This window comes from Pituophis catenifer, unplaced genomic scaffold (genome assembly GCF_029215685.1).
Source record: "Pituophis catenifer annectens isolate HBS135680 unplaced genomic scaffold, rPitCat1.0.hap2 SCAF_1, whole genome shotgun sequence".
Lineage (NCBI taxonomy): Eukaryota > Metazoa > Chordata > Lepidosauria > Squamata > Colubridae > Pituophis > Pituophis catenifer.
The window spans coordinates 200,141,265-200,167,749 of NW_027256881.1; the positions used below are offsets into that span (position 1 = coordinate 200,141,265).

The window sequence follows — 26,485 nt, forward strand, 5'->3', positions numbered from 1 at the left end:
TTTCAGCTACAATAGTAAGTATCAGTGCCCAACACCTGATGGAATAGAAAATATTTTTATGTATTTTTTAAAAAACATGTTTTGTAGGAGCTGTCTTATCTACGTGCAGTATTGGCTATGAAGAAAAATAAAAGACAAGAAGAAGTTATTACTTTGTTGAATGATGTACTCGATGCCCATTTTTCTTCTCTCCAAGGTTTACCTCTTGGTATAGAATATTTTGAAAAATTAAACCCAGATTTTTTGATAGAAATTATTAAGGAGTATCTTAATTTTTGCCCAAGTCAGGTAAGATAATAAAATTCTTCTCTTTTTCAAGTAATCAAAATATATAATGTTTTCTTTTTCATTCTTTCTTTAAAAAGTTCCATAATGATGGAAAGAACAATTATTAAAATGTTTAGCCTGCCATGCGTAGAAAGTAAACACTGATTTATAGTGGACTAACCTATGAATGGGCAAAAAGGTAGTGTTAATAGTTTTATGTTATCACGAAAATAACAAGATACAAGCTCAGTTGTGAGAATACTTTTACATTTTTAACTACTGAAAACATTTCCCCCCTTTTCATTAAAAATGTAAATGAAATTGTTATGATCCAAATTAGTTATAACATGCAATGGATAGCAGACTTATTCTGCTTGGGACAAAAGCAAAAAGTAAGATAGGTCCCTCATTTTCTGTTTTGTGAAACTCTCTTTCTGATATCCCTTTCCTCTATAAGTCTGTAGAGATTCTCAGCCATCCAGGTCATGGCTGTCCCAAAGGTGCTTTTTTCAGGAGGCAACTGGACTTGCTTGTTTTTTCTTTTGAAGACGTTTCGCTTCTCATCCAAGAAGCTTCTTCAGCTCTGACAGGATAGTGGGGAATGGAAGGATTTATATTCCTTGCAGACAGCTGGTCATCTGCATCCTTTTAGAGGGTCATTGAAGCATTTGGAGGTTTATCTGTGTCCTCAGAGTCACCTGAGTAGTGCTCCTGGTTCCTGTAGTCTGTAGTTTTTGGATGAGAAGCGAAACGTCTTCGAAAGTAAAAACAAGAAAGTCCAGTTGCCTCCTGAAAAAAAGGGGCAACCATGACCTGGATGACTGAAAATCTCTACAGACTTTTAGCTATACAATTTGGGATGAACACCGTTTGAATGGTGTGGAAGTAGGAATGGATTTCCAGTGGAAAAATTGCAGGCTACAGGAACTACTTACGAGACCGCCTCCTGCCACCAATAGCCTCTCACCGACCAGTTCGCTCCCATAGAGAGGGACTCCTCAGGGTGCCGTCGGCCAAACAATGTCGACTGACGGCCCCCAGGGGGAGAGCCTTTTCTGTGGGGGCACCTACCATCTGGAACGGGCTTCCCCCGGAGTTACGAAACATCCAAGACTTACGCATTTTCCGCCGAGCCCTGAAAGCATTTCTATTCCAACAAGCTGGTCTGGCCTAACTCTCCCTTTTTAAATTGGCTTTTTAAATTGGCTTTTAAATCGGGTTTAGACCTCTTTTAGATAAATTTGGATGTTTTAATCTTTGAGCCAAATTACTTAATCTGTTTTTAATAGTTTTTAACTTCTATATGTATTTGTATTTATTATGGCTGTTCACCGCCCTGAGTCCTTCGGGAGTAGGGCGGTATACAAATATGAAAAATAAATAAATAAATAAATAAATAAATAAATAAATAAATAAATAAATAAATAAACAAACAAACAAACAAACAAACAAACAAACAAACCAGGAGACCCTGAGGACACAGATAAACCTCCAAGTGTTTCAGCAACCCTCTAAAAGGATGCAAATGACCAGCTGTCTGCAAGGAACATAAATCCTTCCATTCCCCAATATCCTGTCAGAGCTGAAGAAGCTTTTTGGATGAGAATGAAACATCTTCAAAAGAAAAAAAAAAACAAGAAAGTCCAATTGCCTCCTGAAAAAAAGCACCTTTGGGACCTTACCTCTATAGTTCTTACCAGAAGTTTAGATTGTTTGCAAAATTACTGTCTAGTAACTCTGGGAGATATAATCCCAACATATTTAGAGGTGAGGGAAAACTGGTGTAGCCTAAATGATGCCAATTAAACAAGGTAACACCCCCCCCCTCCAATTTTGCAAGAAACCTAATCCTAACCTAATTCCTGAAGATTTATTTACTAAAGCTCCTTTTGAGTTAGGCTGTCTTTGGAAGATTCTATCTTTGGAGTGCTTCCTTTGGAGGCAAGCAGGATGACGAACCTAATCTGTCTATGTCTCACCCTCTTGTCTTAGTACCCAACGTGCAGTTGGACATCAACAACAAATGGTTTCAGAAATGCCAATTAATAAAGGAGAATATTTGTAGCTCAGGGTTGAAATAAGGGGTCCTTGCTGCTCTCTGAGCTTGGTTGTTTTCTTGCAGATGTTTCATTACCCAAACTAAGTAACATGATGAGCACCGATGATGTTACCTAGTTTGGGTAATGAGATTTCTGCAAGAAAACATCTAAGCGCAGAGAGCAGCAAGGACCCTCAGCATAGTTGGAATACAGTAATGTTTAATCATGAAGTCTGTGTTAATTTTTAGCCTGCAAGTGCAGGGCAGCCTCCTTCACCACTTCTGAGGCCTTGCGCATCCGTCCTTGAAACGGTGATGAAAACCGTCCCTGGTCTTTTACAAGCTGCCTACTTGGTTGCAAAAGTGAAATATTTATCAGGTAATCATTTCTTTAAGGACACATTTTTTTTTTTTGTTCTTTCAAATTATACACTCAGTTTCAGAAAGCAGCTTCAGAGAAGTTAGATAAAGTGCAGGCTACATTGCCCCACAGACAAACTTGCTGAGGAATATATTGCTAAAATTCAGTATAAATGAGAAATGGTCGTTTTAGGTTGGAAATAGACTAAAAAATGGCTTTGGCCTTGCTGTAGACCTGGAGTATTTAATCACCCAGAGAAGAAACAAGGTAAGGAAAGGATGAAGAACATGGTTTCTCACATTCTCTCCATCCCTATTATCAGAAATGGCCATAGGAGTGGTTGGCATTTTCTTGTGCAACAAAATAATGTTTTTGTGTGTATTGCATGCACTATCTTTTCATAGATTATTTAGGATGTGTGCATAAGTGTTCGCTCTGAGAGTGTGGGTGTGTGAATTTCTAATTAGGCTATCCAGACTAAAATGAATCATTCCTTTATTGGCTAGTACAGGATGAAGGGGACAAAGAAACATACTGTATACCAGAGGTCTTCAAACTTGGCAGCTTTCAGACTTGTGGACTTCAACTCCACAAGTTGAAGGAGTTGAAGTCCACAAGTCTAAAAGCTGTCAAGTTTGGGGACCCCTGCTGTATACAGCCAGGGGCAGAAATTATTTTACAGATTCTTCCTTAAAACAACTTTTGAAGATGGAGGGGTTTTTATTTTTCCTACCTACTGTGTTTCTTTTGTTTAATCTGCTCAGGCAACTATGAAGCCTCTGAGAGGATCTTACAACACTGTCTGGAGCAGAATCCTTCCTATGCCGAGGCTCATCTCCTCATGGCCCAAGTCCAACTGCTGCAAAGCAACTTCCAACTCTGCGCTCAGTCCCTGGAGCTCTGTCTAAGTTACAACTTTCAGGCAAGTCAGATGAGTCTGTACTGAAACTCTACTTCCACTGGATCAGAGTTTGACAAAACTTTATTCTGGCCACAAGAGAAGCTAGCCCAGATTGTAGGTATAGCAAAGCACCAGATACACACAGAGGAGCTCATAGTATAGATCTAACAAGTTTGGATCAGAAAACCTCAGGCGATTTTAAGTTTTGATAAATACAGGCCTGCAATGGTGATTACAGGAGGATCATCAGAAGTTTATAGCAGAATTGTATTGGTCATTGCCTTACAGAGGATTGGAATGTAATTCCTAGATATTTGAAGGCCATCGTTTGTTCTATAGATTTTTATTTTCCAGCAGTGGGTATAACAACTGGCCTACCATTTAGAAATCATTCTGATATTTGTTTTACAGTAATTAATTGTATTTTTTCCTTTTCAATGTATACTGTACTCTTGATTTTCAAAATAATCAAACATTCCAACACCCCTTGTATGATTTGAAGGCAGAACTCCTGGGAATCTTTTAAAAAGCTTAGCAATTATATAGTGCTATAATTGCTCAAAGAGTATTCTTTTTTTTTTATTGATTTAAAAACAAAAACAATAAAAACATATACACAGGAAAGAAAAAAAACGTACGTACAGGTACATATAAAACATATAAATATCTGAATAATATATAGTTGGTTTTCAATGTTTTTTTAAAAAAAATTGCAGAAGACAGTCAAGAATGCAGATACCAATTATTTGTTCAAATTACTTTTCACCAGATTAGGGAACATCCTGTTTACCACTTAGTAAAAGCTCAAGCCCAGATAAAGATGGGTGAGATAGCAGAAGCCATCAAAACCTTGCAGATGGCAATGAATTTGCCAGGGATGAGAACAAGTACATCGTCCTCTAAATCGAAAACAATTGAAATTGATGGGCGCGAACGTCTGTCTCTCTACCTGGAACTGGTAGAGGCTCATCGTTTGAATGGTGAACAGGTATTTATTTTTATTTATTTGTATATCAAATGATATGACAATGTTATGAATTGTAATGGAATGTATGGATAACCTTGAGGGACGAGGGAAAGGGATGCAATCAGACAACAGGGAAGAAGTCCCAAGAATTTAACAGTCAGAGAAAGAAACTTAGTAAGGACCCACTTTAATTGATCAGATGGTTAAAATGCCGGCAGAAAGTTTGTACCTTCAGATTTGCCAGATTCTGTTAATGTAACCTTACAATAAAGTAGATTTAGCTCAGCTAGTATGTTTCCTATCTGATTTATCCAAGGGAGCTGACATGTGCATTTAACATTTGAGCATGGTTTTATGAACTAAAAAGAGATGTTAATACATTTACAGTTTAAAATCTTTAAAGTATTTGCAATACCCTGATAGCAGTGATTAGTAGGATGCACATAGACATTGCCCTGAATGGGGTTTGATGAAACATGATTGACCCTAGCTTTCTTAGACACTCATTCTGTTGCCTTCTCACACAGAGGAGGGAATTCATGCTTAAGCAAAATTAACTCTGGCAAAACATGGCTAATTTTAAAGATGTCTATTTCATGAAGTATGGCTTGAAAGTAGTTTCTTTAAAACCCAATGCAAGTAATAGTCATTAGGATCTGAAGAATTTGAGCAAAGAAGGTCCAATCCAATCCAAGAAAAGGCTGGGAGTGATAGTTCCTTATTCTTTTCTGAATTAAGGACATATGAGCTTTCTTCATGTTGTTAGACGCTTTATAGGTAACAAGAAAGTAAGAAAGTCAGCAATCATAAGGTGCTTTTTAGAACATTGTGGTGGAGAAAAGTTTGAAATTGAAAGGCCATGACTACAAAGAAAAAAAAATTGTCCACCCAACTAAGAAACCTCTATAGACTGCATTTACCTTTTGGATTGCCCATGACTGCATCCATTTAAAAAAGATTTTCGCCTTCTCTTCAGTTGGAATAAAGAAGGTTATTTGGAAGCTTTTCAAACTGCCTTCCAGATTATAGCAAACCTTTTTTTCAGCAGATGCTGTGGAATGGTACTAATCAAATTAGGATCTACCTAGAATGAAAAGTGCATTTTCAGGAATTTTGAATAAAATAAGGCAACAGATTGATTCTGATCCTCTCCTGGCATGCTAGAGATATTGCCAAAATATATACGACAACGCTCTTCAGTTTGTATTCTGAAGAATCCTAACTGGTTCTTTGCAAGCTTTGATTTGACATTCCTGAAATATATAAAGGAGAAAAAGCCAGGCTGAAGATTACAGCCTTGAAGGGAGGCTCAGCCAATCTCATTGTACACATATTGTACTCTGATAATAAAGGTTTGAAATTTGAAATACCCTCCATGAGTTAGAAGCAGGGGTGAAATGCTCTCGGTTCGGACCGGATCGCCCGATCCGGTAGCGATGAAGGCAGGTGGTTCGGAGAACTGGTAGCAAAAATCCCTGCCCCCCCCATGCCCAGCTGAGCCGCACAATCATCAGAGGCTTTTTTTTTTTTTACTTTTAAAAGCATTTTTTCTACAACCTCTTCAGCCGAAAAAATGCTTTTAAAAGTAAAAAAAAAAAGCCTCTGATGATTGCGTGGCTCAGCTGGGATCATCAAAGGCTTTTAAAAGAAAGAAACCCTTTTTTTCTTTTAAATGCCTCTGACGATCCAAGATGAGTTGCCTGATTGTCAGAGGCATTTAAAAGAAAAAAAAAAACCTTTTTTTCTTTTAAATGCCTCTGACGATCCAAGCTGAGTTGCCTGATCGTCAGAGGCATTTAAAAGAAAAAAAGTCTCTGCCGATCAGGCAACTCAGCTGGGATCGTCAGAGCCTTTTGAAAGCATTTTTTTACAATCTCTTCGCCGAAGAGGTTGTAGAAAAAATGGTTTTAAAAGTTAAAAAAAAAATGGCCACGCCCACCCAGTCACATTACCCCCCCCACCAAGCCACGCCCACAGAACCAATAGTAACAAATTTTAGATTTCACCACTGGTTAGAAGACTAGCCTTTTCTACTTCTGAAAGTTCCATGACTTCTAATTTAGAACCCGTTGAAGAAATTGCACAGGGAGGCAAGTCAAGTGGGGACGATAACCTGCTTCAAAATATCTTCCTATAGTTTGTAGAGGGTGACTGGGAAAATAACAAGAGGAGTGAGACAAGATAATGTGTTTTTCCTATTAGAATCTCAGTAGGGCTATTGGTAAGTAGGCTTGTCAGATAGACAGTGTATGTTTGTTGCAACAGAGAGCTTTGGGGAATATAAAGACCAATAGATCTGGCTGGTGCTCCATGTGAATGTTTTTCTATTTTTTATAATAATTTATTAATTTTACAAATGTACTCAAAGAAAAGGCAAAAGAAAAATAAAAAGAAGAAAAGGCAAAAAAAAAAAAGAAAGAAAGATTTTCTAGCATTATAAAATTTGTTATAGAGTATGGTGGGGTGGCCTAGAGGTGGAGCTCTCGCCTCACAATCAGGAGGCTGTGAGTTCGATCCTAGATAGAGGCAGATATTTCTGTCTCTGGGCACAACGAGAATATATCTGCTGAAACAATCTCTGCATTGGAAGGGCATCTGGCCAGTAAACACTCAGCTCCATTCAGTTGCCCAAGACTCCACCCCGCAAGGGATTATGGGGTCTTTAAAATAGGATGATGATGATGATGATAAAATTTGTTATAAAATTCAGAATAAGTTATTTAAATCTGCAAATCTTAAACATTTAACAATGTAAATCATTGTAAACAAGTCATCGTTGTAAGCCATCCAGAGTCACTTAAGTGAAATGGGCAGTGTAGAAATTTAATAAACAGTAAGTCAATATTAAAATTAGATTACTGTACAGTAATTAATATCTATGGCCAATATGACTCAAATTATAAATGTATAAATTGAGATAAATTACCTTTTGACTAATTTGGTGTGTGAACCAAATATGAGCCTTAAAAATGCTCCCACAATATCTTGTACAAGATACAGACAGAAAATTTTATAAGATGCCCAGAATCACATGTATGAGATGGGCAGCTATATCAAATGAAGGAAGGAAGGGAGGGAGGGAGGGAGGGAGGGAGGGAGGGAGGAAGGAAGGAAGGAAGGAAGGAAGGGAGGGAGGAAGGAAGGAACTGATGAACTAGGTAACTAATTAACTAGCTAGCAACTAAGTATATTGGCAGACAACCTGAAAGGATTTAATCTGAGAGCTGAAGTTTTGCATGAATGTGATTGCTGGCATTTTGACAAAACATTTGTTTATTTTGTAGCATGAAGCTATTAAAATCCTCCAAGATGCTATCAATGAATTTTCTGGTACATCTGAAGAACTGAGAGTCATGATTACTAATGCAGACTTAGCTCTTATGCAAGGAGATGTTGAAGCAGCTTTAACTATGTTCAGAAATATAACACCAGAACAGACTTATTTTGTTCAAGCTAAAGAAAAGATTGCAGAGATTTATCTAAAGTACAGGAGAGACAAGAAGCTGTATGCAAGCTGTTATAGGTAAGACCTTATATTGCCCACATCCTTTTTTCTTCCCAAAAGAAATTGCATTGTCAATTTATATCCAAGAAACCATTTTAATGGTATGGTTTGTGAAAAGAGACCAGCTTCATACATGAATCTAAAACTTGGTTTGATTTTGCTTAATTCAGTTAACATAGTTAATCAAAACTGGAGATGAACACTTCCAAACTGCTCTTCATCTTCCTTGGCTAAATTATGTTTTAGGGGTCTTTTCAGAAAATACTCAGAAAAATACTTGCCCACAGATTCATGCATGTTAAAGTTAAGGTCTCCAGGATATCAACTGATTCCAGTTTTCTTTCTGTAGAAGACAAGAATTCTTTATTCCTACTAAATTGAAGTTTCCGAGGGAGAAGCAAATAGTTACCAGTTAACTATTAAAGATCAACCCCTGAAATTTTTGATTGTAGAAAACTTATTTTGTTGAACTGCCGGTAAAAGTTTCTGTTTCTGGCCATGTTTGCCATAATGTTTCATATTGTTCTTTGTAGAGACCTGGTGGAAAAAATGCCCAGTTCCCATACCTTTCTTCTCCTTGGTGATGCATACATGAATATTCAGGAGGTAAGCTTCTCCAATTTTAGGCTAAGAGTCCAAGAATGAAGCTAGATATTCAGATAATTTAGCAAAAAGGAGAGGATAATGTTGTAATCTGAAAGTGAAGAGATTAGCTACTGCTCTGTCACAATACCATTGCACTAGATATCTTCATGAAAGTGAAGAGATTCTTGTTCTCCCTACTGGCATGGACACATGAGTTGATCTTAGTTCCTCCACTGTTCCCAATCAGACTTCCTGTTCCCAAGCAATGTCACTCCCTTTGGGAGATAAAATGAAGAATGCAGGTGATACATATATGTCTTCTGAACCCTGTCGAGGCCCAGTACCCAGTACAGCAGCTGTCTCTTTGTAGACAGCTGCTTTAAGCCCCAGATTGGATAGTTTGATAATTTTTGGAAACATTTAAGATCAAAATCTAATATGTAAAAAAGCAAAACAACCCCAGAAAGGTTAAAAGATGCTATTTTTTTTTTTGCAAGGGACGCAAATATAGAGTTCATAACGGCTAGCAAGCAAAATGACTTAGATGGGTTCCTGTGTCTCTTCATATGCAGATTTTGCGCATGCACTAAAATGGCTTATGCTCTAAAGTCTGAGTTGTCTGTTTTTTTAATCAAAGTAATGCAGGATCTGTTAGGTATATTAATGGGAATTGCTCTGAAGTGGAGTTGTTTTGTCATACCTGGCTTTGTGAGCTACATTGTTCCTGGAAAACATTCTCAAAGGATTTGTGTGCATTTGCCCTCCTTTTTGCCAGAATGTCAATATGGACTTTGGGGGCTTTTTGCTTACTTGTCTTTAAGAGTTTTCCAAGCATGAGGAAGGAAAACCAATGACTGTTTCCTAATGATGCTTCAGCCCCCAGCAACCCAGCCAGCAAAGCCAAAAGTGAAAGATGCTCAAGAGTGCAGGTCATCAGTATTTGGAGAGTCACACATGCCCTATATTAATAAATAATTTAATTATGCATTGATTGTGAGCTTTTGATTCTCTTGAAAAAATATTTCAGGAATGAGTGTACTAATGAGTTTGATAGCAATTTTGTGAAATTGTATTGTGTTGTGTTGTATTGTAAGTCCAATCATATATAATCTTCACTTTATCTGTTGCGATTCTAGCCTGAAGAAGCCATAGAGGCTTATGAACAGTCTTTAAAGAAAAATCCTAGAGATGGAGCCTTGGCTCGTAAAATTGGGAATGCTCTAGTCAAGACTCACAATTATTCAAAGGTACAGTATGAAGAACTTGAAAGCGTGGTGGCCTAGAGGTAAAGATGCTTGCCTCCCTCTCAGAAGGTTCAATCCTAGGCAGCAACAGATGTTTCTCTGTCAGGGCACAAAGAGAAAAATATCTACTGCAAACTCCACATAGGCATCAGGAAGGGCATCCAGCTAGTAAACGCTTAGCTCCACTCAGTCACCCCCAACTCCACCCCAAAGCAAGGGATTACAGGGTCATTAAAAAGAAAAAATAATAATATGAAGAACATACAGAAATAATAACTGGTATATTTTTCACAAGCACCAGGAACTTTTAAAATTGCAAAGTAAGCAGATTCCCTAACATGGAAAACTGGAATGCTACCAAGCACAGATCCTTTTTGCCCAGTTGAATTGTTCAAGTTTGGTGTAGAGTGCACTTAAACCTTAAATCCTTAATTGGGGAGTTTAAGGTTGTAATCATGGTGAAGTTCGTAATGCTTTCCTCATCCAAAGGAACTGCAACTCCCAGGAACCCAGCCAGCCAGCCAGCTACTCAGCCAGTGATAACAAATGCTGGTAGTTGTACTTTTGCAATACTGAGAGGGCTTTATGTTTCTCAGCTCTGATCTAATTCACATTTGCATCTTGTTTGCAGGCCCTCACTTTCTGCATATACATATTATTTTTCCATAATTATTGTATGCATATTGCCTTGAATTATAATTGGAACAAAATAAGAATATATTGAAAAGTAGAATGTATCTGGGTCATTGGATAATGTTATTCCTTAAGCATAGCTCCCAGCGACCGGTAAGATCCCACAGAGTTGGTCTCCTCCGGGTCCCGTCAGCTAAACAATGCCGGCTTGCGGGCCCATGGGGAAGGGCCTTCTCTGTGGCGGCCCCAGCACTCTGGAACCAGTTACCTCCTGAGGTCCGGACCATCCCCACCCTATTGGCCTTCCAAAAAGCAGTGAAGACCTGGCTTTTCCGGCAGGCCTGAGGCCATTGATCTCACTCTTGTGATCTGGTGAGATCCGGCCATGAATGGCGTGAATGAGTTTTTAATGTTTTTAATGTTTTTAATTTTAAAATGTTTTTTATAATGATTTTTTAAAATGTATTGTGAGCCGCCCTGAGTCTTCGGAGAGGGGTGGCATATAAATTGAATTAATTAAATTAAATTAAATTAAATTAAATCTAAGAGATTTTGAAAAGGCATTAGCACTCATCCGTAAAAATGCATTGGAAATTTCACTTACATATCTTCAGAGGGAATCTTTGGTTTTTAGGCAATCAGTTACTACGAAGCTGCTCTGAAAACTGGACAGCAGAATATCCTCTGTTATGACTTGGCTGAGCTACTGCTACAATTGAGCCAGCATGACAAAGCAGAAAAAGTTCTTCGGCAAGTCTTAGATCACGAACCTGGTAAGGCCTTCTCCCGTTTGCTTCAGATTTGTATACGTGGGATAGGCAAACATTTCCAGGACTTATTTAAGCATTTTAAATTTGACTAGTCAGCTTGCTTCAATTGCATATTTTATGTAAGCACTTTATAGTTACCAGTTAAGTAGATTTTAAAACAAAAAAACTTTCAGCAGATGTTAGAGAGAAAAGAGAAGCATTGTGATCTGATATGTAGCTAGTTTTTCTTCTCCAACCTGGGAAGCCTCCAGAAGGACCGTTCACGGATCCTTCTGTTTCGCAGAAATAATAACTGAGGGGATTTTGACAATTTCCTCTGCCATGCCACCTCAGTCACCCCATTTTCAATCAAATCAAATTAAACGAGCTATTTAGGGCTACATTTCTTTCCCAACTCTTGCTTAAGTTTCCTTAGTACCTTTATTTTCATTGTAAGCCCCCCTCTATAGTATATCTCTCTCAATTCCATCTTCTTGTATTCCGACAGTCAATGATTTGTCTTCTCTGATGGACGATATCCGTTACCTGGTTCTTCTTGCAAAGATTTACAGCAAAATGGAGAGAACTGAGGATGCTGTTTTTTCATTGCAACAAGTAAAGAAACCCCTTAATCAGCTAAAGCATATATAATTGAAATGACCTTGGGGTTTTTTTTTCTAATGGTGATCTGAGTTTTTGTTTTTCTTTCTTTCTGTTTTAAACTGTAATGTATTGTATGCTTTGAGGATGGCCTAGAGAGGATGAATTTTCAATTTCTTTCCTCTGCCTCTTTTACGGCGCAGTCTTAAGGAGGATTAAAAAAAAGACCTTTTATAAATGTGTGAAGAGGACTCTCCGTGGTTTACTGTAGTTTTTTAATGCTCCACTAAAATTGGATGGAAAATTGGACCACTCGTTTTTCAATATATCGCGGTTCCAGTTAAGTCACAATTTGGGAAGAATCTTGAGGTGATTGGAAGGGTGGGTTGCTGATGGAAATGCAGATTGTACATAGACGGTGTCAATCAATACACTATTGTCTCTTTAGGTTTTTGGGGTGGGGAATGGGAGTCAGAAGAGAGATGTTTGGCAGACTTGGCTGAATAGAATCTGGGTCTCCCAAGTGCCATTTCAGTGTTGACCCATTATAGCAACCTTGTGGACTGTTCTACTGCATGTCACTTTGCCCTCGTGTGAGAGCTAAGACTCAGCAGCAAATGCCCTTTGCATGCCTGAGGTTCAAAGATCCATCCCTGGCATCTGGAGGGGAAGCTTAGAAAGGTCCCTTCTTGAAACCTTTGAGAGCAGTACAAAGTCACAGACAGCACTAGACTAACTTAATACAACTGCTGGTCTCAAATGTATCAAAACACAAAGGAGCACAATCTTAAATTACAGAAACCCTCAGATCTCTTCAGAATTTTCTCCCAATGTCCTTACTCATGATCTCTTACTGAAAAGCTGGGGTTTTTGGGGGGCTTTTCCATCAGGCTCAGGAGATGCAAGCCAAAGTATTGAAGCGGATTCAGATTGAGCAGCTGGATGCTGTTCCTTTGCAGAAGCAATTGGCAGCCGAAATTTGTGCAGAGATAGCAAAGCATTTGGCAACCCAGCGGAACTACGAGAAAGCCATTACATTTTACAAAGAAGCTCTTGCGCATTGTGAGACCGACAACAAGGTTAGCTGAGCTCCAAACCTTTTTCCTCAGGTTTGGTGGAAAAGGCTTAGAGTTGGTCGTATTTGGAAAAATAGTAAGGATCTGTCTTTGATTCTCAGGTGATGCTGGAACTTGCCCGTTTATATCTTGCGTTGGATGAAGTGGATGCATGCCAGTACCAGTGTGCTGCCTTGCTAAAAAATGATCGAGACAATGCAGCAGCCACTATGGTGAGTTAGAATGATTTTTTTTTTAAATGAATGTGTAAACCTTTGTTGCATGGTTACCAACACAGCCTGCTAATCTGCATTCAGACATATTCACAGTGTCAGACCACCGATACAAATAGTAGTCAAAATGGAATCTAACAGTTTTAAAATCATTTTAAAATGTAATGCCACTGTCTTTTCCAGGCCTGTCCCACAAAATTTAATGTTTTAATTTAATGTTTTAATTTACAGCCAAAATATCTAATTATTTTAAACTGTTTTTAAATTTTGTATGTCCTGTTTTTTACTTTGGCTGTTCACCGCCCTGAGTCCTATTGGAGAAGGGCGGTATAGAAATTGAAACAACAATAATAATAATAATAATAAAATTCTGTACCGTGTTTCCCTGAAAATAAGCCCTACCTTGATTTTACATGTGCACCCAATATAAGCCATATCCCCAAAAATAAGCCCTAGTTAAGACCCCTCCTACTCCGTTGCACAAGGTGAGGCGAGGCGCACGGGTAAAAATCAAGCTAGGGTGGGGATGGGGGTGTGGAGCTGCCCCACATGCCCCATACCCGCTTACCTTACAACAATTACAGCCAGGCCTCCCACACATGGAGGCCTGAATGGCGCCAGATATCTGACACATGTAATACAACTACTGCATGAGCTGCATTGGTTGCCAGTATGTTTCTAGGTGCAATTCATGATGTCACCTTTAAAATCTTTCATGGCTTGGGACTGAGTTATCCGAGGAATTCTCCTCCCTCAGTTGTTCTATCCATGCAATTTGGTCCAGCAGGTTGGACAATAGACATGTTACAGGTCCCATCAACCAAATGTATGTCAGCTGGCAGGGACTAGGAGACAGGCTTTCTCTTTCATAGCCCCTGCCTTCTGGAATATTCTCCTTTCAGAGATCAGGATGACCCTGACCCTGCTTGTCTTTTGTAAGGCCGTGAAGACCCGGTTAGGTGCTGTGGCCGGGGACTTGACTTTGTTAAGGACCATGGTTTTTGGCTATATGGCAGTAGTTTTCCTCAGCAACGAGACATATTTATTCTGTATTGTTTTAATCGTTTTACGAGGTAGGCCTCCCAGGGTCATTTATTGAGATGAACAGCTATAGAAATGAAATTGATTAAATAAACCAAATTAATTAAATAAATAAAATAAATGAAATATGAAACTTCTCTCCATTGCTATGAGAGTTTCAAATAGATTCCATTTATATCATTGCTGGGGTTGAATGGGTGTCATTTTTAATGGGATTCATTGATGGGAAAGGGATGCTAATCTTTCCTCTGGCGTGTGGTAAAATGCAGCATTGGCCTCATTTAAATTCGATCCTCCGTCAAAGTGAGCAATTTACTTTTCCTTAAACATTTATGGTACGCCGCTAGCCTTTGCCTAGGTGAAATACCTGGCCCAATTGGACTTTTACTCACTGTTGCCAAAAGCTGGTGTTTGCAAGATTAGTTCAGTGTAGAGCAGGCCATGCGCTACTTTCTGATTGGTGAGCCTGGCTGCTTTAATCCTTGTAGATGATGGCTGACCTCATGTTCAAGAAACAGGACTACGAGCAGGCTGTGTTTCATTTCCAGCAGCTTTTGGATCGCCATCCCGGTGAGTATTAAAGCCTTTTGTTGTTCTTTTCTTACAAGCCTTGTTCAAAATCAAACAAATCTTGAGAAAGGGCTGAAGGAGCCAATTCTTTTCCACAAATGATTAGAAACAAAATATTCCATAGAAGTGCGATAGGACAATGTACCATGTTCAAGATCAGATGAGAAAAAGTTTTCTAAACCATAAAGGACTTTTATTTTTTAAAAAAGTAGATGAATAGAGAATATATTTACATAATTTGCAGAGCTAAATTATACAACAATTCTGTTTTTTCTTGCTTCCGTGGCCTTTATTGCTTAAACTTTAAAGCATCTGAATTTGCTTTACCCCAGGAAAACAGAATTCCAGTCAGAATAGGAAGTAGGCTATGTATTACTCAAATATTAGGGTCAATTTAACAAAGAACATTCAGACACTTTGCAAGCTGACACAATTATTGTAGCAATCGCTTTCACAGTCTGCAGGAGAAGTGTCAGATATTTGGCTGAATCAAGGGTGCTCCCAGCAAGAGTTTCCAAGGGCAGGGGACAAGAAGACGGGAGAAAAGAGAATATATTTTGCGACTTTTTTAAGGAACTATCTTTTTGCCATTGGTAGCAGGCAATCTGGACTTCCATTAATTCTTGAAGTCCTTAATGCAATTAGGATAAGAAGCTAAAAAGTGTGTTCTGAGAAATATATTTTTTTTAAAAAATAAGAATGTTCATATTCTTAAAAAAGAGAGAGAGATACACTGAATATTTGTAGATTGGAAATGATGATGTAGGTATTGTTTGATACATAGCAGAAAGCCATGATAAAAGCTGGGTGGCTCAGTGGCTAAGACACTGAGCTTGTCTATCAGAAAGGTCGGCATTCGGCGGTTTGAATCCCTAGTACAGGTCTCCTGCATGAGCAGGGGGTTGGACTAGATGACCTCCAAGGTCCCTTCCAACTCTGTTACTGTTAAAAACATAAGGAGCATTCTGCAAACATTCTGAGCCTTATTCAAGAGTTCCTGTAGTACAAAGGAACAGAGTACAGATGAATAACTTAGTGCCTATAACTCTGTTGTTATCCGAGTTCTTAGATGCATAGGCCAGCCTTAGCTATTGTCTCATCTTCACCCCCTACCCACCCTTCCCCTTCAGCAAAATTAAAGAAATGTGAGTGTGATGGGGGAGGCAAGGACTATGATTGCAGGCTTCTCTCTTTACAAGCACGGGTGTCAAACTCGCGGCGTCACATTGACATCATGTGATATTTTGCGGCATTTTCCCCATTCATGGAGTCGGGATGGGTGTGGCCTGCGCGTGACGCATCAGGCCTGCGGGCCGCCAGTTTGATATCCCTGCAAGTTTACAGAGTGAAGAATGTATGACTTGAGTGTTGGCTTTCTTATTAAGTCTCTTTGGTATTGTGGTTTGTTCTGTGTGTGTATATGTGTGTGTTTGTATATGTATGTCTTTAAAAAATAGACAGTTGCCTTGTGTAATCCAAACATATATTAATAAACAATTACTCTTCATTATCATATGCTTAGATGATTATACTACACTCTCTCGTTTAATTGATCTGTTAAGAAGAGCTGGAAAATTAGAGGAAGTTCCAAGATTCCTTGCAATGGCTGAGAAACATTCCCCAAGGACAAAACTTGATTCAGGTTTTCATTATTGCAAAGGATTGTATTTGTGGTAGGTATGGCTAGAAAAGTTCTAAAAATAAAAGAAATATTGGAAAAATAAGTCTTTTTTATTTGCCTTTATGAAATATTAGCCAAGCAAGTTCATTTAGTGTATCTGTATCATATATGCACCATGATTGATTCTTGATGCCTAGCAAAGTAGGGGTTTTTTGCTGTAGTGAAATCCAATTTTTTTACTACTGGTTCTGTGGGCGTGGCTTGATGGGCGTGGCAGGGGAAGGATACTGCAAAATCTCCATTCCCACCCCACTCCAGGGGACAGATACTACAAAATCCCCATTCCCTTCCCACTCCTGGGGCAAAGATATTGCAAAATCTTCATTCCCATCCCACTCTGGGGCCAGCCAGAGGTGGTATTTGCCAGTTCTCCAACTGCTCAAAATTTCCATTACTGGTTTTCCGAACTGCTCAAAATTTCTGCTACTGGTTCTCCAGAACCTGTCAGAACCTGCTGGATTTCACCCCTGTTTTTTTGCATTTTCCTCTTCTCTACCTCCAACATCCTTGAGCTATAAGCTGCTATTCCTCCATAACCTCTTGTCTCTTATGTGTTTATGTGGCTCTTTCAGTTTAAACGTAATGTGTTGGATAAACTCAGCCACTCTGAGTTTATACATACAGTAGCAGAATGTGTCCCTCTATAGAATAATATGATATAGAGGTACACATCCTGCTACTCTTATTAGGCTAGTAAAAAAGGTTGAAAATATTGCCATGCTTTTGCAGATCAAGGAAGCGATAAACGGTGATGTGCTACAAATGCTAATTGGATATATACATGTGTAAATGTGAATGGTTGACCCATATGTTTAAATAAAAATTTTAAATTTTTATTTGATGATGAGTCTTGGTGGTAATGACATGATGTGGAAGAGATTACGTTTCTCCTGTAAAGGATTACTTGTCAATCTTAGAATTAGCACTGTTATTCTATTTTCATATTTGAAAGGGAGATTGGATGCCACATGCTTTACATAGATAAGATAATTAATTTGCTAAATGTGATTTAAAAAATGAACCTGGTATAAAGCTGACTTGAGTCTGTGTGTAAAGATAGCTCCCTTAGCAGCAAGTGTAATCTTTACTGCATTATGCTTTGTTAGTCTGGTGCCCTAGACTATTTTTCATTTAGCTACAAATCTATTCTTGCCTTCTCTTATGCTTGAACATGCTATTTTTTAATTTCTGGGAACTAAATGAGACATTATCCAAAATGGCATTTAATTTTCTCTAGTAGCTGTATTAGCATTTACTATTATCCTATGTCTACTTTCCCTCTGTGAAATCATAATGAAATATGAACTTCATATTTTCTAAAGATGAAAACACATAATGTTTTTTTGTCCAGAGAGATTCTCGGTCATCCTGGTCATGGTTATCCCAAAAGGTGCTTTTTTAGGAGACAAATGGAAGCAAATCCTTCCATTCCCCACTATCCTGTCAGAGATGAAGACGCTTCTTGGATGAGAAGCGTGAAACATCTTCAAAGAAAAAACAAGAAAGTCCAGTTGCGTCCTGAAAAAAAAGCACCTTTGGAATAATGTTTTTTCTTTTCTTTTAAATTCTTTCCACACAAGATATTAATTTTAATTATTTTGCTAGGTACACTGGTGAACCAAATGATGCCCTTCGACATTTTAACAAAGCAAGAAAGGATAATGACTGGGGACAAAATGCAGTGTATAATATGATTGAAATTTGCTTAAACCCTGACAATGAAACGATTGGAGGTGAGGTATTTGAACATCTGGATGGTGACATAGAGTAAGTGATGGCGACTCTTGCTACTTTAAGATGGTATCCTGTTCAATGAATTCAATCAGTCATGTTTGGAAGACTCCATCCTGTTTGTTTTTGGGTGCAAACCATATAGGATGAAGCAGTAAATTTTGTGACAGTTCATTTTGTGGATTGTTAGATAGCAGTATTAATAAGAAATATCTGATGCTGAAAAAAACTTGTTTGCTGGTTTAAATTTTCACATGGTGATTTCTACTTCAGCCCGACCTTACACTGAAGATGTCTAAAGGGCTTCAAAGCTTATCTAGCTAATTCAATAGAATGGGAAAATAACTTCTCTAATTGTACAGTTGTTGACTTTTTTTGTCAACAGTTTTTTTTTTGTTTTTTGTTTTGCTTTTTCCATGCTCAACAAGAAAGACTGAATCTGTCTTCAGATATTCAAAGAACAAAAAGAAAAAAAAATACATTATGGAACTAGAGATGCCTGTTATAGCCCTGCCCTTTTTGACAGAGTGGATTTGCCTTATGGGTGGAATCGTATCTGATGGAGCGTTGACATTAACATCCATCAACCAAATTCCACTTCTGAGACCCATTTTCATTGAACCCTCAAAAGAGGGCTTAAGAGCCAAGGGACCGATACAATATGAGCATTGTGGTGCCTTGTTGCATAAAGAGACACCGCTTCTCTCTATGCATTAAACTGAAAAGTGCTCTTAAATACTTTTTTTGCATTTATATCTTGAATACATGCAAGAATGTCTCTTTCCCGCCTACTGCTAATGCATTCTAAAATATAATCTTGATGTTTTTTCTTGCATCTAGTAGTTCTACAGAAAAGCAAGAATCAGTCCAGCTGGCTGTGAGAACAGCAGAAAAACTCCTAAAAGAATTGAAGCCTCAGACTGCTCAAGGTCACGTTCAGCTTGGCATCATGGAAAATTACTGTTTAATGGCAACCAAACAAAAATCAAATGTTGAGCGAGCACTACAGGCCTTTACAGAAATTGTTACTAATGAGGTAAGTTGAAAACATTTGTTCAGTTGAACATCTAGAGCACGGGTGTCAAACAGGCAGCCTGCGGGCTAGATGCGTCACACGCAGGCCACGCCCACCCCGGCTTCATGAATGGGAAAAACATCACGAAACATCACATGATGGCAGCATGACACAGTGAGTTTGACACCCATGACCTAGAGTTTAATATAGAAAAGTGCACTTTGTGATAGGATGTGGATAGAAAATAGGATATAAATCATTCTTGGTGAGGTGGCTGTAGGCATTAGATTCTGGCTTCTAGTGAAATATAGTTATTGATAACCATATTCCTGTCTTTTGCTAGCCTTAGAGTATACATGAAAACCACTGGAAGAAAAATATACTGACTGCGAAGTTCATCAATGAGATTGAGTAAAAAAACAATGATTTGCTAAAATGATTTGCTTGGTGAGACGGTTATGCTGGCTGTGGGATTCTGGGAGTTGAAGTCCATACATGTTAAAGTTGCCAAAGTTGAGAAACACCACAATAGGAATCTGTTTTCCTGCACCTGTTTATCAGAAAAGTGTTTAGGGCTCTTGAGAACAATGTATATTAATCTTTAGATTAAGACTGAATGTGCATCACAATATACTTTTGCTGTCGGCAAAAGTTTTTTTTTCTGTAGCATTCTCAATTTATCTTCTCTGTTCCATCTATTGTTGCAGAAGGATCATGTCCCAGCACTTTTGGGAATGGCTACAGCATACATGATTTTAAAGCAAACCCCAAGAGCCAGAAACCAATTGAAACGAATTTCAAAAATGAACTGGAATCCCATTGATGCTGAAGAATTTGAAAAAAGTTGGCTTTTGCTTGCAGATATTTATATCCAGTCTTCAAAATATGACATGGCGAGTGAATTACTAAAGCGATGCCTTCGTCACAATAGGGTAATTAGCAAACCAGAAACCATTTTAAAACTATTAATTGGTTAATCTATCTCTTGAGATTTGTAATGAGCACTTAAGAGGAAGAGGCTTATGGCTACAACTATAGCTCATAATGGGTTTCCTTGCAGTCCTTGGCAGTTCTTCTAAGTTATTTCCTTTATAGGTAGTTCTAGACTTACAACAGTTCATTTATGACGGTTGCAACGTCCCCGGGTTATGTCACCTTTTGTGACCTTCTGACAAGCAAAGTCAATGGGGAAGCCAGATTCACTTAACTTAACTAACATGTTACTAACTTAACAACTGCAGTGATTTACTTAACAACTGTGAAAAAACAGGTCGTAAAATGGAGCAAAACTCAGTTAAACAAATGTATCACTTAGCAACAGAAATTTTGGGCTCAATTCAGGTCGTAAGTTGAGGACTACATGTATTAGCAAACAAAGGGAAAGTTCTGGTTTAGTCTAACATCCACACAATACTTTTTAGAAAAAGCCCCAGAACTAGCTTATTCTTTTAATAATTGGATTCTAACTTTAGGAATAATTGTTTTTTTTTTAGTCCTGTTGCAAAGCTTATGAATATATGGGATACATTATGGAAAAAGAGCAAGCTTACAGAGATGCGGCTATAAACTATGAGATGGCGTGGAAATATGGGAACCAAACCAATCCAGCCATTGGTAGGTCTGTTCTTGGCACCTGCTTTTTGTGGTCTTCCAATTATTATTACTAGCCACGGCAAATTATTTATGAAATCTTGCAGAGTTTGGAAATGGAAAACTTGCACCTACTATCAGGTCAAATTATATGTTCTCCTATTCTTTACCAGATCATTTTTCACCTGCTCTGATACCTAGCATTGAAAGCAGAATATTGAAAAGAGGGATGGACATTGCCAGTGGTTCAATAAAATGTGCATGATTTGTTCTTTAAACATTTCTGTTTTAGCCTTGATATCAAGATCTGTGTTCAATTTAATACTTTTAATTGGAAACTATATTCTTTCAAATAGTAGAAATCTATTTGAATGTATCTAAAATTAGTCAAATGTATTAACAACCACATTAGAAGATAATGACAGAGCTGTCATCCAAGTAAATGCTACATATGTTTGCTTGGAAATCTGCTTTTAAGTAGATATATAGCACTGTGCTGCAGGCTAACAAATTGTTTGGCTTTATCAAGAGGCAGCCCTGTGGTTAAATTAGCAAAACAGAACATAAAACAGTAATTCAGAAAACAAAAATTCATTCCTCCTTTTTATAAATATGATGCATGTATTTATTGCAGTGTAATATCATATGGAAATAACGTTCTGTATGTAATAGAAAATTGCTAGTTTTTTTTCTAAAATTGGTACCTGTCTCTTTTTAAAATATTTGGAAAGCCAGTAATGCAATTAATGGAGATTACATTTTCATCCTGAAATATCATACTTTTCAGAAGAGCTTTTTGAGCCATGGTGGCACAGTGGTTAGAATGCAGTATTGCAAGCTAATTCTGCTGACTGCCAATTGCTAGCAATTCAAATCTCATTGGCTCAAGGTTGACTCAGCCTTCCATCCTTCCGAGGTGGGAAAAATGAGGACCCAGATTGTTAGGGGCAATAGGCTGACTCTGGTAAACCGCTTAGAGAGTGCTGTAAAGCACTGTGAAGCGGTATATAAGTCTAAGTGCTATTGCTATTTTTGTGCACGCGTGCACTCTCTCTCTGTCTCTCTCTCTCTCTCATACACACACAACTTATGATAGGCATTCATAGACAACCATCATGTATCTAGTTGGAAAAGTACATACTTGGATACATTACCTCTTGGATTTCTAGAGAAGACCTCTGCATTTTTCAAATTGATGAGGTTAAGTGCTATGTATGATAGCTGATTTTATACTATTGGAGATTGTTGGCAGCAGAGAGCAGTGTAGTTCTAAGAACTTTCAGGTTGGCTAAGGTGGAATTTAGCTGAAAGGAAGCTACTTAATTTCCTTATGGATAAAAACAAACATGCTTTCAAGGACAGCAAGCTTTCCTCTCATTTATCCCTTCAAAAGTTCTTAAAACTGTGAGGAGAAAAATGCTACCAGCTTCAACATTTGTAGAATTTTGGGAGTTCAGCTCTCTCTCTTCTTTTGTTTACTCTAGTCCTCTGTAATACCTGTAGGCCTTAGGAGAAAATTCACTTGAATTTGGGAGAAGAGTGTAGCTTTCTGTATTCAACTCTTAAATCCACAAGCCCTTTTCCTCTGCCTGGCCTTGGAGCTCAAATCCATGTTGTTACAACACATTCTTCATTCCATGAAGCCACTGAGGAATGCTGCATACTTACTACTGAAATGTAATTGACTCCAGAGTGAACTCCATAAAAAGAATGTGTACTGAGTCTGTCCAAGCCCAAGCTCCATAGAGCTGGCTTGTTATCATTTACGATATAGCTCAGCACTTTCTAACCTGAGCAACATTAATATAAACATATCTAATTGTGCTAAATCCAAAGGTTTCCTCAGTTCCATAGGACCTGTTGAGGATTATTTCATGCACAGTACGAGAATGTGGGTGAAAGTTTCTACCTCTCTAGAACCACAGAGGCAATGTCTCTGTGAATAAGGTGTCCCTTCTACGGTACCGCAAGACATGCTTTAATTTCACCAATCAATTCCAAATACAAGGGCCAATCAGATAAATTTTATGTTCGTTACCTTTTAAAGGATACTAACCCTATACTTACACATCAGGTGGCCAACATTTTTTACCAAGTCACACAACTGCAAAATTTTTAGTCAGCCATGCTGTCTTATTGACCCATTTTCCCCTTCCCTAATTGTTGTATTAAACTGTTCCTTCTTTTGCTGTAATTTTATTATTATTAAACTAGCTGTACCCGGCCACACGTTGCTGTGGCCCAGTCTGGTGCTTCCATTGGGCTAAAAGAGCGAGGCTGAAGTTCCAAACTCTCCATGAACATTTAGTGGGTGTGGCCAAATCAACGTCACTCACTTTCATCAGTCACATGACAACCCCCGAGCCACGCCTAGCCAGCTGGTAATTAGGGCAGAGAACCGGTTGCTAAAAAACAATGGGAACCATAAAATCCTCCCTCTCTGTCTCCCCCTCTCTCTTTGTATCTCTCTGTCTCTCTCTCTCGCCCACCTGTATCTATGTCTCTCTCTCCCCCCGTATCTGTGTCTCTCTCTCCCCTCTCTGTATCTATGTCTCTCTCTCTCCCCCCTCTGTATCTATGTCTCTCCCCCCTCTGTATCTTTCTATGTGTGTCTTTCTCCCCCTCTCTCTGTATCTCTATGTCTCTCTGCCCCCCCTCTCTCTGTCTCTCTCTCTCCCACCCTCTCTCTATCTCTGTATGTCTCCCCCCCCCCCGGTCTCTCTGTATTTCTCTGTCTCTCTCTCCCTCTCTCTCTGTTTATCTCTGTCTCTGGCCCGGCCTCTTCTGCATCCCCCGCCATCGCCCTTAGCTTTTCAGGCCAGGCCTTCGCAGCTTTCCGCACCACAGCAGAAACTCGGGGGCTCCCTCCATCCTCCCTACACTGATGTTCTCTGGAGGCTCGATGGGGAGACATATAGCAGGGAAGGGGAGGGAGGGAGGGAGGGGGTGCGGCGGGGGTTTGAGGCTGGTTTGGGGCTTCCCGCCCGAAGGAAGAAAGTGGCAAAGCCAGGAGCCCTGCACACCCCACTGGACCCCTGCTGCGCAGTTCTCTTCCCCCGCCGGCCAAGGGCAGGGGAATGATTAAATCCCCTGCTCTTCCAGGCGAAACGAAGGCGGGCTGGCCATCCTCTCTCCTGCCCGTTTCCGCCCCCCGAAGGCTCTCTGGAGCCCTTTTTCTGCCAGAGGCCAAAATTTTCGTGTAGGCTCCGTGAACTGCCAGAGTGTCCACCTGGGAATCAAAGGCGGTGCTGGTCAAAGGCTACCCCGAGGCTCCAGTTGCCTCCATCTCCCGCTCACCAACCGGATTCACATAGCGCTGGTTAGCGGCTGGTCTTTCTGACCTCGGGGCCCGTGGTAGCGCTGGGCCAGGAACGATTCGGGCCAGGCAAGGGACGGAGGGTTCCCGCTCGGCGGACCCAGGCAGCCTCGTTGCCAGGTGTTCTTTGGAGGGAGCCCTGAGAGCGGCTGGCGAGGGGGATGGGCAGCAGCGGTGGGCGAAGCTAGTTCGCGGGCTGGAGGGGGGAGGTCAGAGCCAGGCTCGGGCGGGCCCCGCCCAGCCCTATAAGTGCCAGCTGCGAGGGCTTCCCGGCAGGGAGCTGGCTGCCTACCTGCTGAACCTGGTGGCAGGATATGGCCCTCGGGCGTCTCTGCCTTCCAAATGCGCAGTTTTTCGGAAGCAATATGGAGAGTTTAAATATAAGGAGCAGAAATCTGTTGAGTGTAATCAGGGCTGGGAGGCTGCCATGTTGGTTTTACGTCCAGAAGATGGCGCTGTTTTTCAATGTTTGTCAATGTCTTTCAATGTTTTTCATGTTTTTACTTGTCACAGGTGTGACATGTATATAATATAGGTATATATAAACATGCCCGTAGTCAAATGCAATGTTGTGTCAAAATTTGAAAGCAATAAGTGAAGAACTTTTGGAGATGTGCGGTTATGTACAAACGGACATTTACATTTTTATTTATATAGATTGTAAAAAGCTGGTCAAAGACTGTAATACAGATATTTGATTTGATATTTCATGCAGATGAGCCTGGGAAATTCATTGGGATGTTCTTTTCAAATCATGTGCTTGTGAGCTGAAATAAAGGTGTTGTAGTAAGCAACTATGAAATTAACTTTTTGCAGTCAGAAAATGTGAATGAAAGGAGATGGGTGGTGGGAAATTAAAAGAAAAACTTCTCTATGGTTTGTCTTTTCTTTTCCTGTTTGGTGTTGTTAAGGATTTTGAGCTTGAGTGATAAGGGTAAATTTTGACAGAGATGAAAATTCTGTATAACAGACCAATAGGTTATCTTCTCATTTTAAAAACTTCCATTTGTACCATAATTTAAACTGGAAAGAGAAACATGCACATGTCATCCTAGTTCTTTATTTTTATTTCTATTAAAATATTTATTTGCAAAATCTGTATCATTCTGCTTTTACAGGTTTCAAGCTAGCTTTTAATTATCTGAAAGCCAAGAGACATATTGATGCTATCACTATTTGTCGTAAGGTAAACTACACTGACTATCTGATAATGAAAGGGGTGTGTGTGAGTGTGTGTTGCATGTTAAGAATCAGAATAAAGCAAACGTATAAACGGATGATGGAGCAAATCTAGACAATATAGTTACATATGTTTTAAAGTTAACTTGTAGCTTGAAAAGCAGTCTCAATGCAAGTTTTTTTTTTTATTCAACAGGTTTTAGAAGCACATCCAAATTACCCGAAGATAAAAAAAGAAATACTTGATAAAGCACGTGCCTCTTTAAGGACTTGAGCATTGATGAATGCATTTATGTTAATTTGGAAGATAAAAGGAGCTTTAAAGTCATCTGTAAAATTGAAGATGCTGCACACCCAACTAGTTCCCAGTGAAAACCAGCAGAGACTACTTGTAGATTTATTTTAAAAACAGGCTGCTTTAGTATTTAGAGTTCAGTAAAAACAAAAGATCATTGGTGTCTCACTTTCCTCCTGTAGATACTGGCTGCAATCCAGATAAACTGAGTAAAAGAAACAACATGCACAGCTGGAACTTTCTTTGAAGATCACTCTGTGGCAGAGAAATCTGTAGAGAGAACTTCCAGCTGTGTCTATTGCTCTTTCTACATTGTAGAGGTGATTTATTTGGAGTGTAATCAATGTTTTGAAACAGGGTCTACTCTGAATCCCCAGGAATACCAAGAAAGGGGAAAATAAAGTACTATACTACAATGTTATATTTGTATCTCTCTAGTTTTAACCTTTGTTTTTGTAAGCTATCATTCTTCTTTGCTGGAAAACTTAAGCAATAACCTAATTCTTGTTTAAATTTATTTTACTATAGTAATAAGACTTCAATTTTGCATGTTTGTGTGCAATATTGCATATAAATATGCAACAGTATGAAGAATATGATATAAAATGAAAGATCTCTGTTCCAGGCTTTTCCTGAGGATTTTTTTCCCATGTTAACAGCTGTATTTTCTGTTGTCCCTCCACAATATTCAATCTCTCCATCATTTGGAAAGTGAATCAAACTAAGAAATAAAGCCTTTTCTAAAATTACCATGGAGTTCTTAAACTTAAGGAAATATTTGAACTTCAGTTGCCTACATTGAAGCCCAACATTTAAATAAAAAACAAGGATTAACATCCAAATTACTATCTATATCTCTGAGTCTATATAGTACTAATCTTTTTATTATCACTTCTGGTAAAGATACAATTGGTTCTCATACTTGCTCT

General features: G+C 38.9%; 1 protein-coding gene across 2 annotated transcripts in view; it reads left to right on the plus strand.

Annotated features, from left to right (window-relative positions):
* The window catches only part of TTC21B (tetratricopeptide repeat domain 21B), a 43,599-nt gene extending 17,596 nt beyond the window's left edge, over positions 1-26,003 (plus strand). For both annotated transcript variants that reach the window (XM_070956935.1, XM_070956934.1), the window contains exons 11-29: positions 88-288; positions 2,555-2,684; positions 3,431-3,588; positions 4,337-4,555; positions 7,819-8,057; positions 8,573-8,645; positions 9,761-9,871; positions 11,136-11,274; positions 11,759-11,865; positions 12,741-12,929; positions 13,028-13,138; positions 14,668-14,749; positions 16,272-16,422; positions 18,036-18,197; positions 19,002-19,197; positions 19,884-20,108; positions 20,670-20,790; positions 25,201-25,268; positions 25,458-26,003. In XM_070956935.1, coding sequence (XP_070813036.1) covers positions 88-288; positions 2,555-2,684; positions 3,431-3,588; positions 4,337-4,555; positions 7,819-8,057; positions 8,573-8,645; positions 9,761-9,871; positions 11,136-11,274; positions 11,759-11,865; positions 12,741-12,929; positions 13,028-13,138; positions 14,668-14,749; positions 16,272-16,422; positions 18,036-18,197; positions 19,002-19,197; positions 19,884-20,108; positions 20,670-20,790; positions 25,201-25,268; positions 25,458-25,535 — 2,760 coding nt within the window. In that variant the 3' untranslated portion in view covers positions 25,536-26,003. The remainder of the gene's footprint in view (positions 1-87; positions 289-2,554; positions 2,685-3,430; positions 3,589-4,336; positions 4,556-7,818; positions 8,058-8,572; positions 8,646-9,760; positions 9,872-11,135; positions 11,275-11,758; positions 11,866-12,740; positions 12,930-13,027; positions 13,139-14,667; positions 14,750-16,271; positions 16,423-18,035; positions 18,198-19,001; positions 19,198-19,883; positions 20,109-20,669; positions 20,791-25,200; positions 25,269-25,457) is intronic.
* The last annotated feature ends 482 nt before the right edge of the window (positions 26,004-26,485 follow it).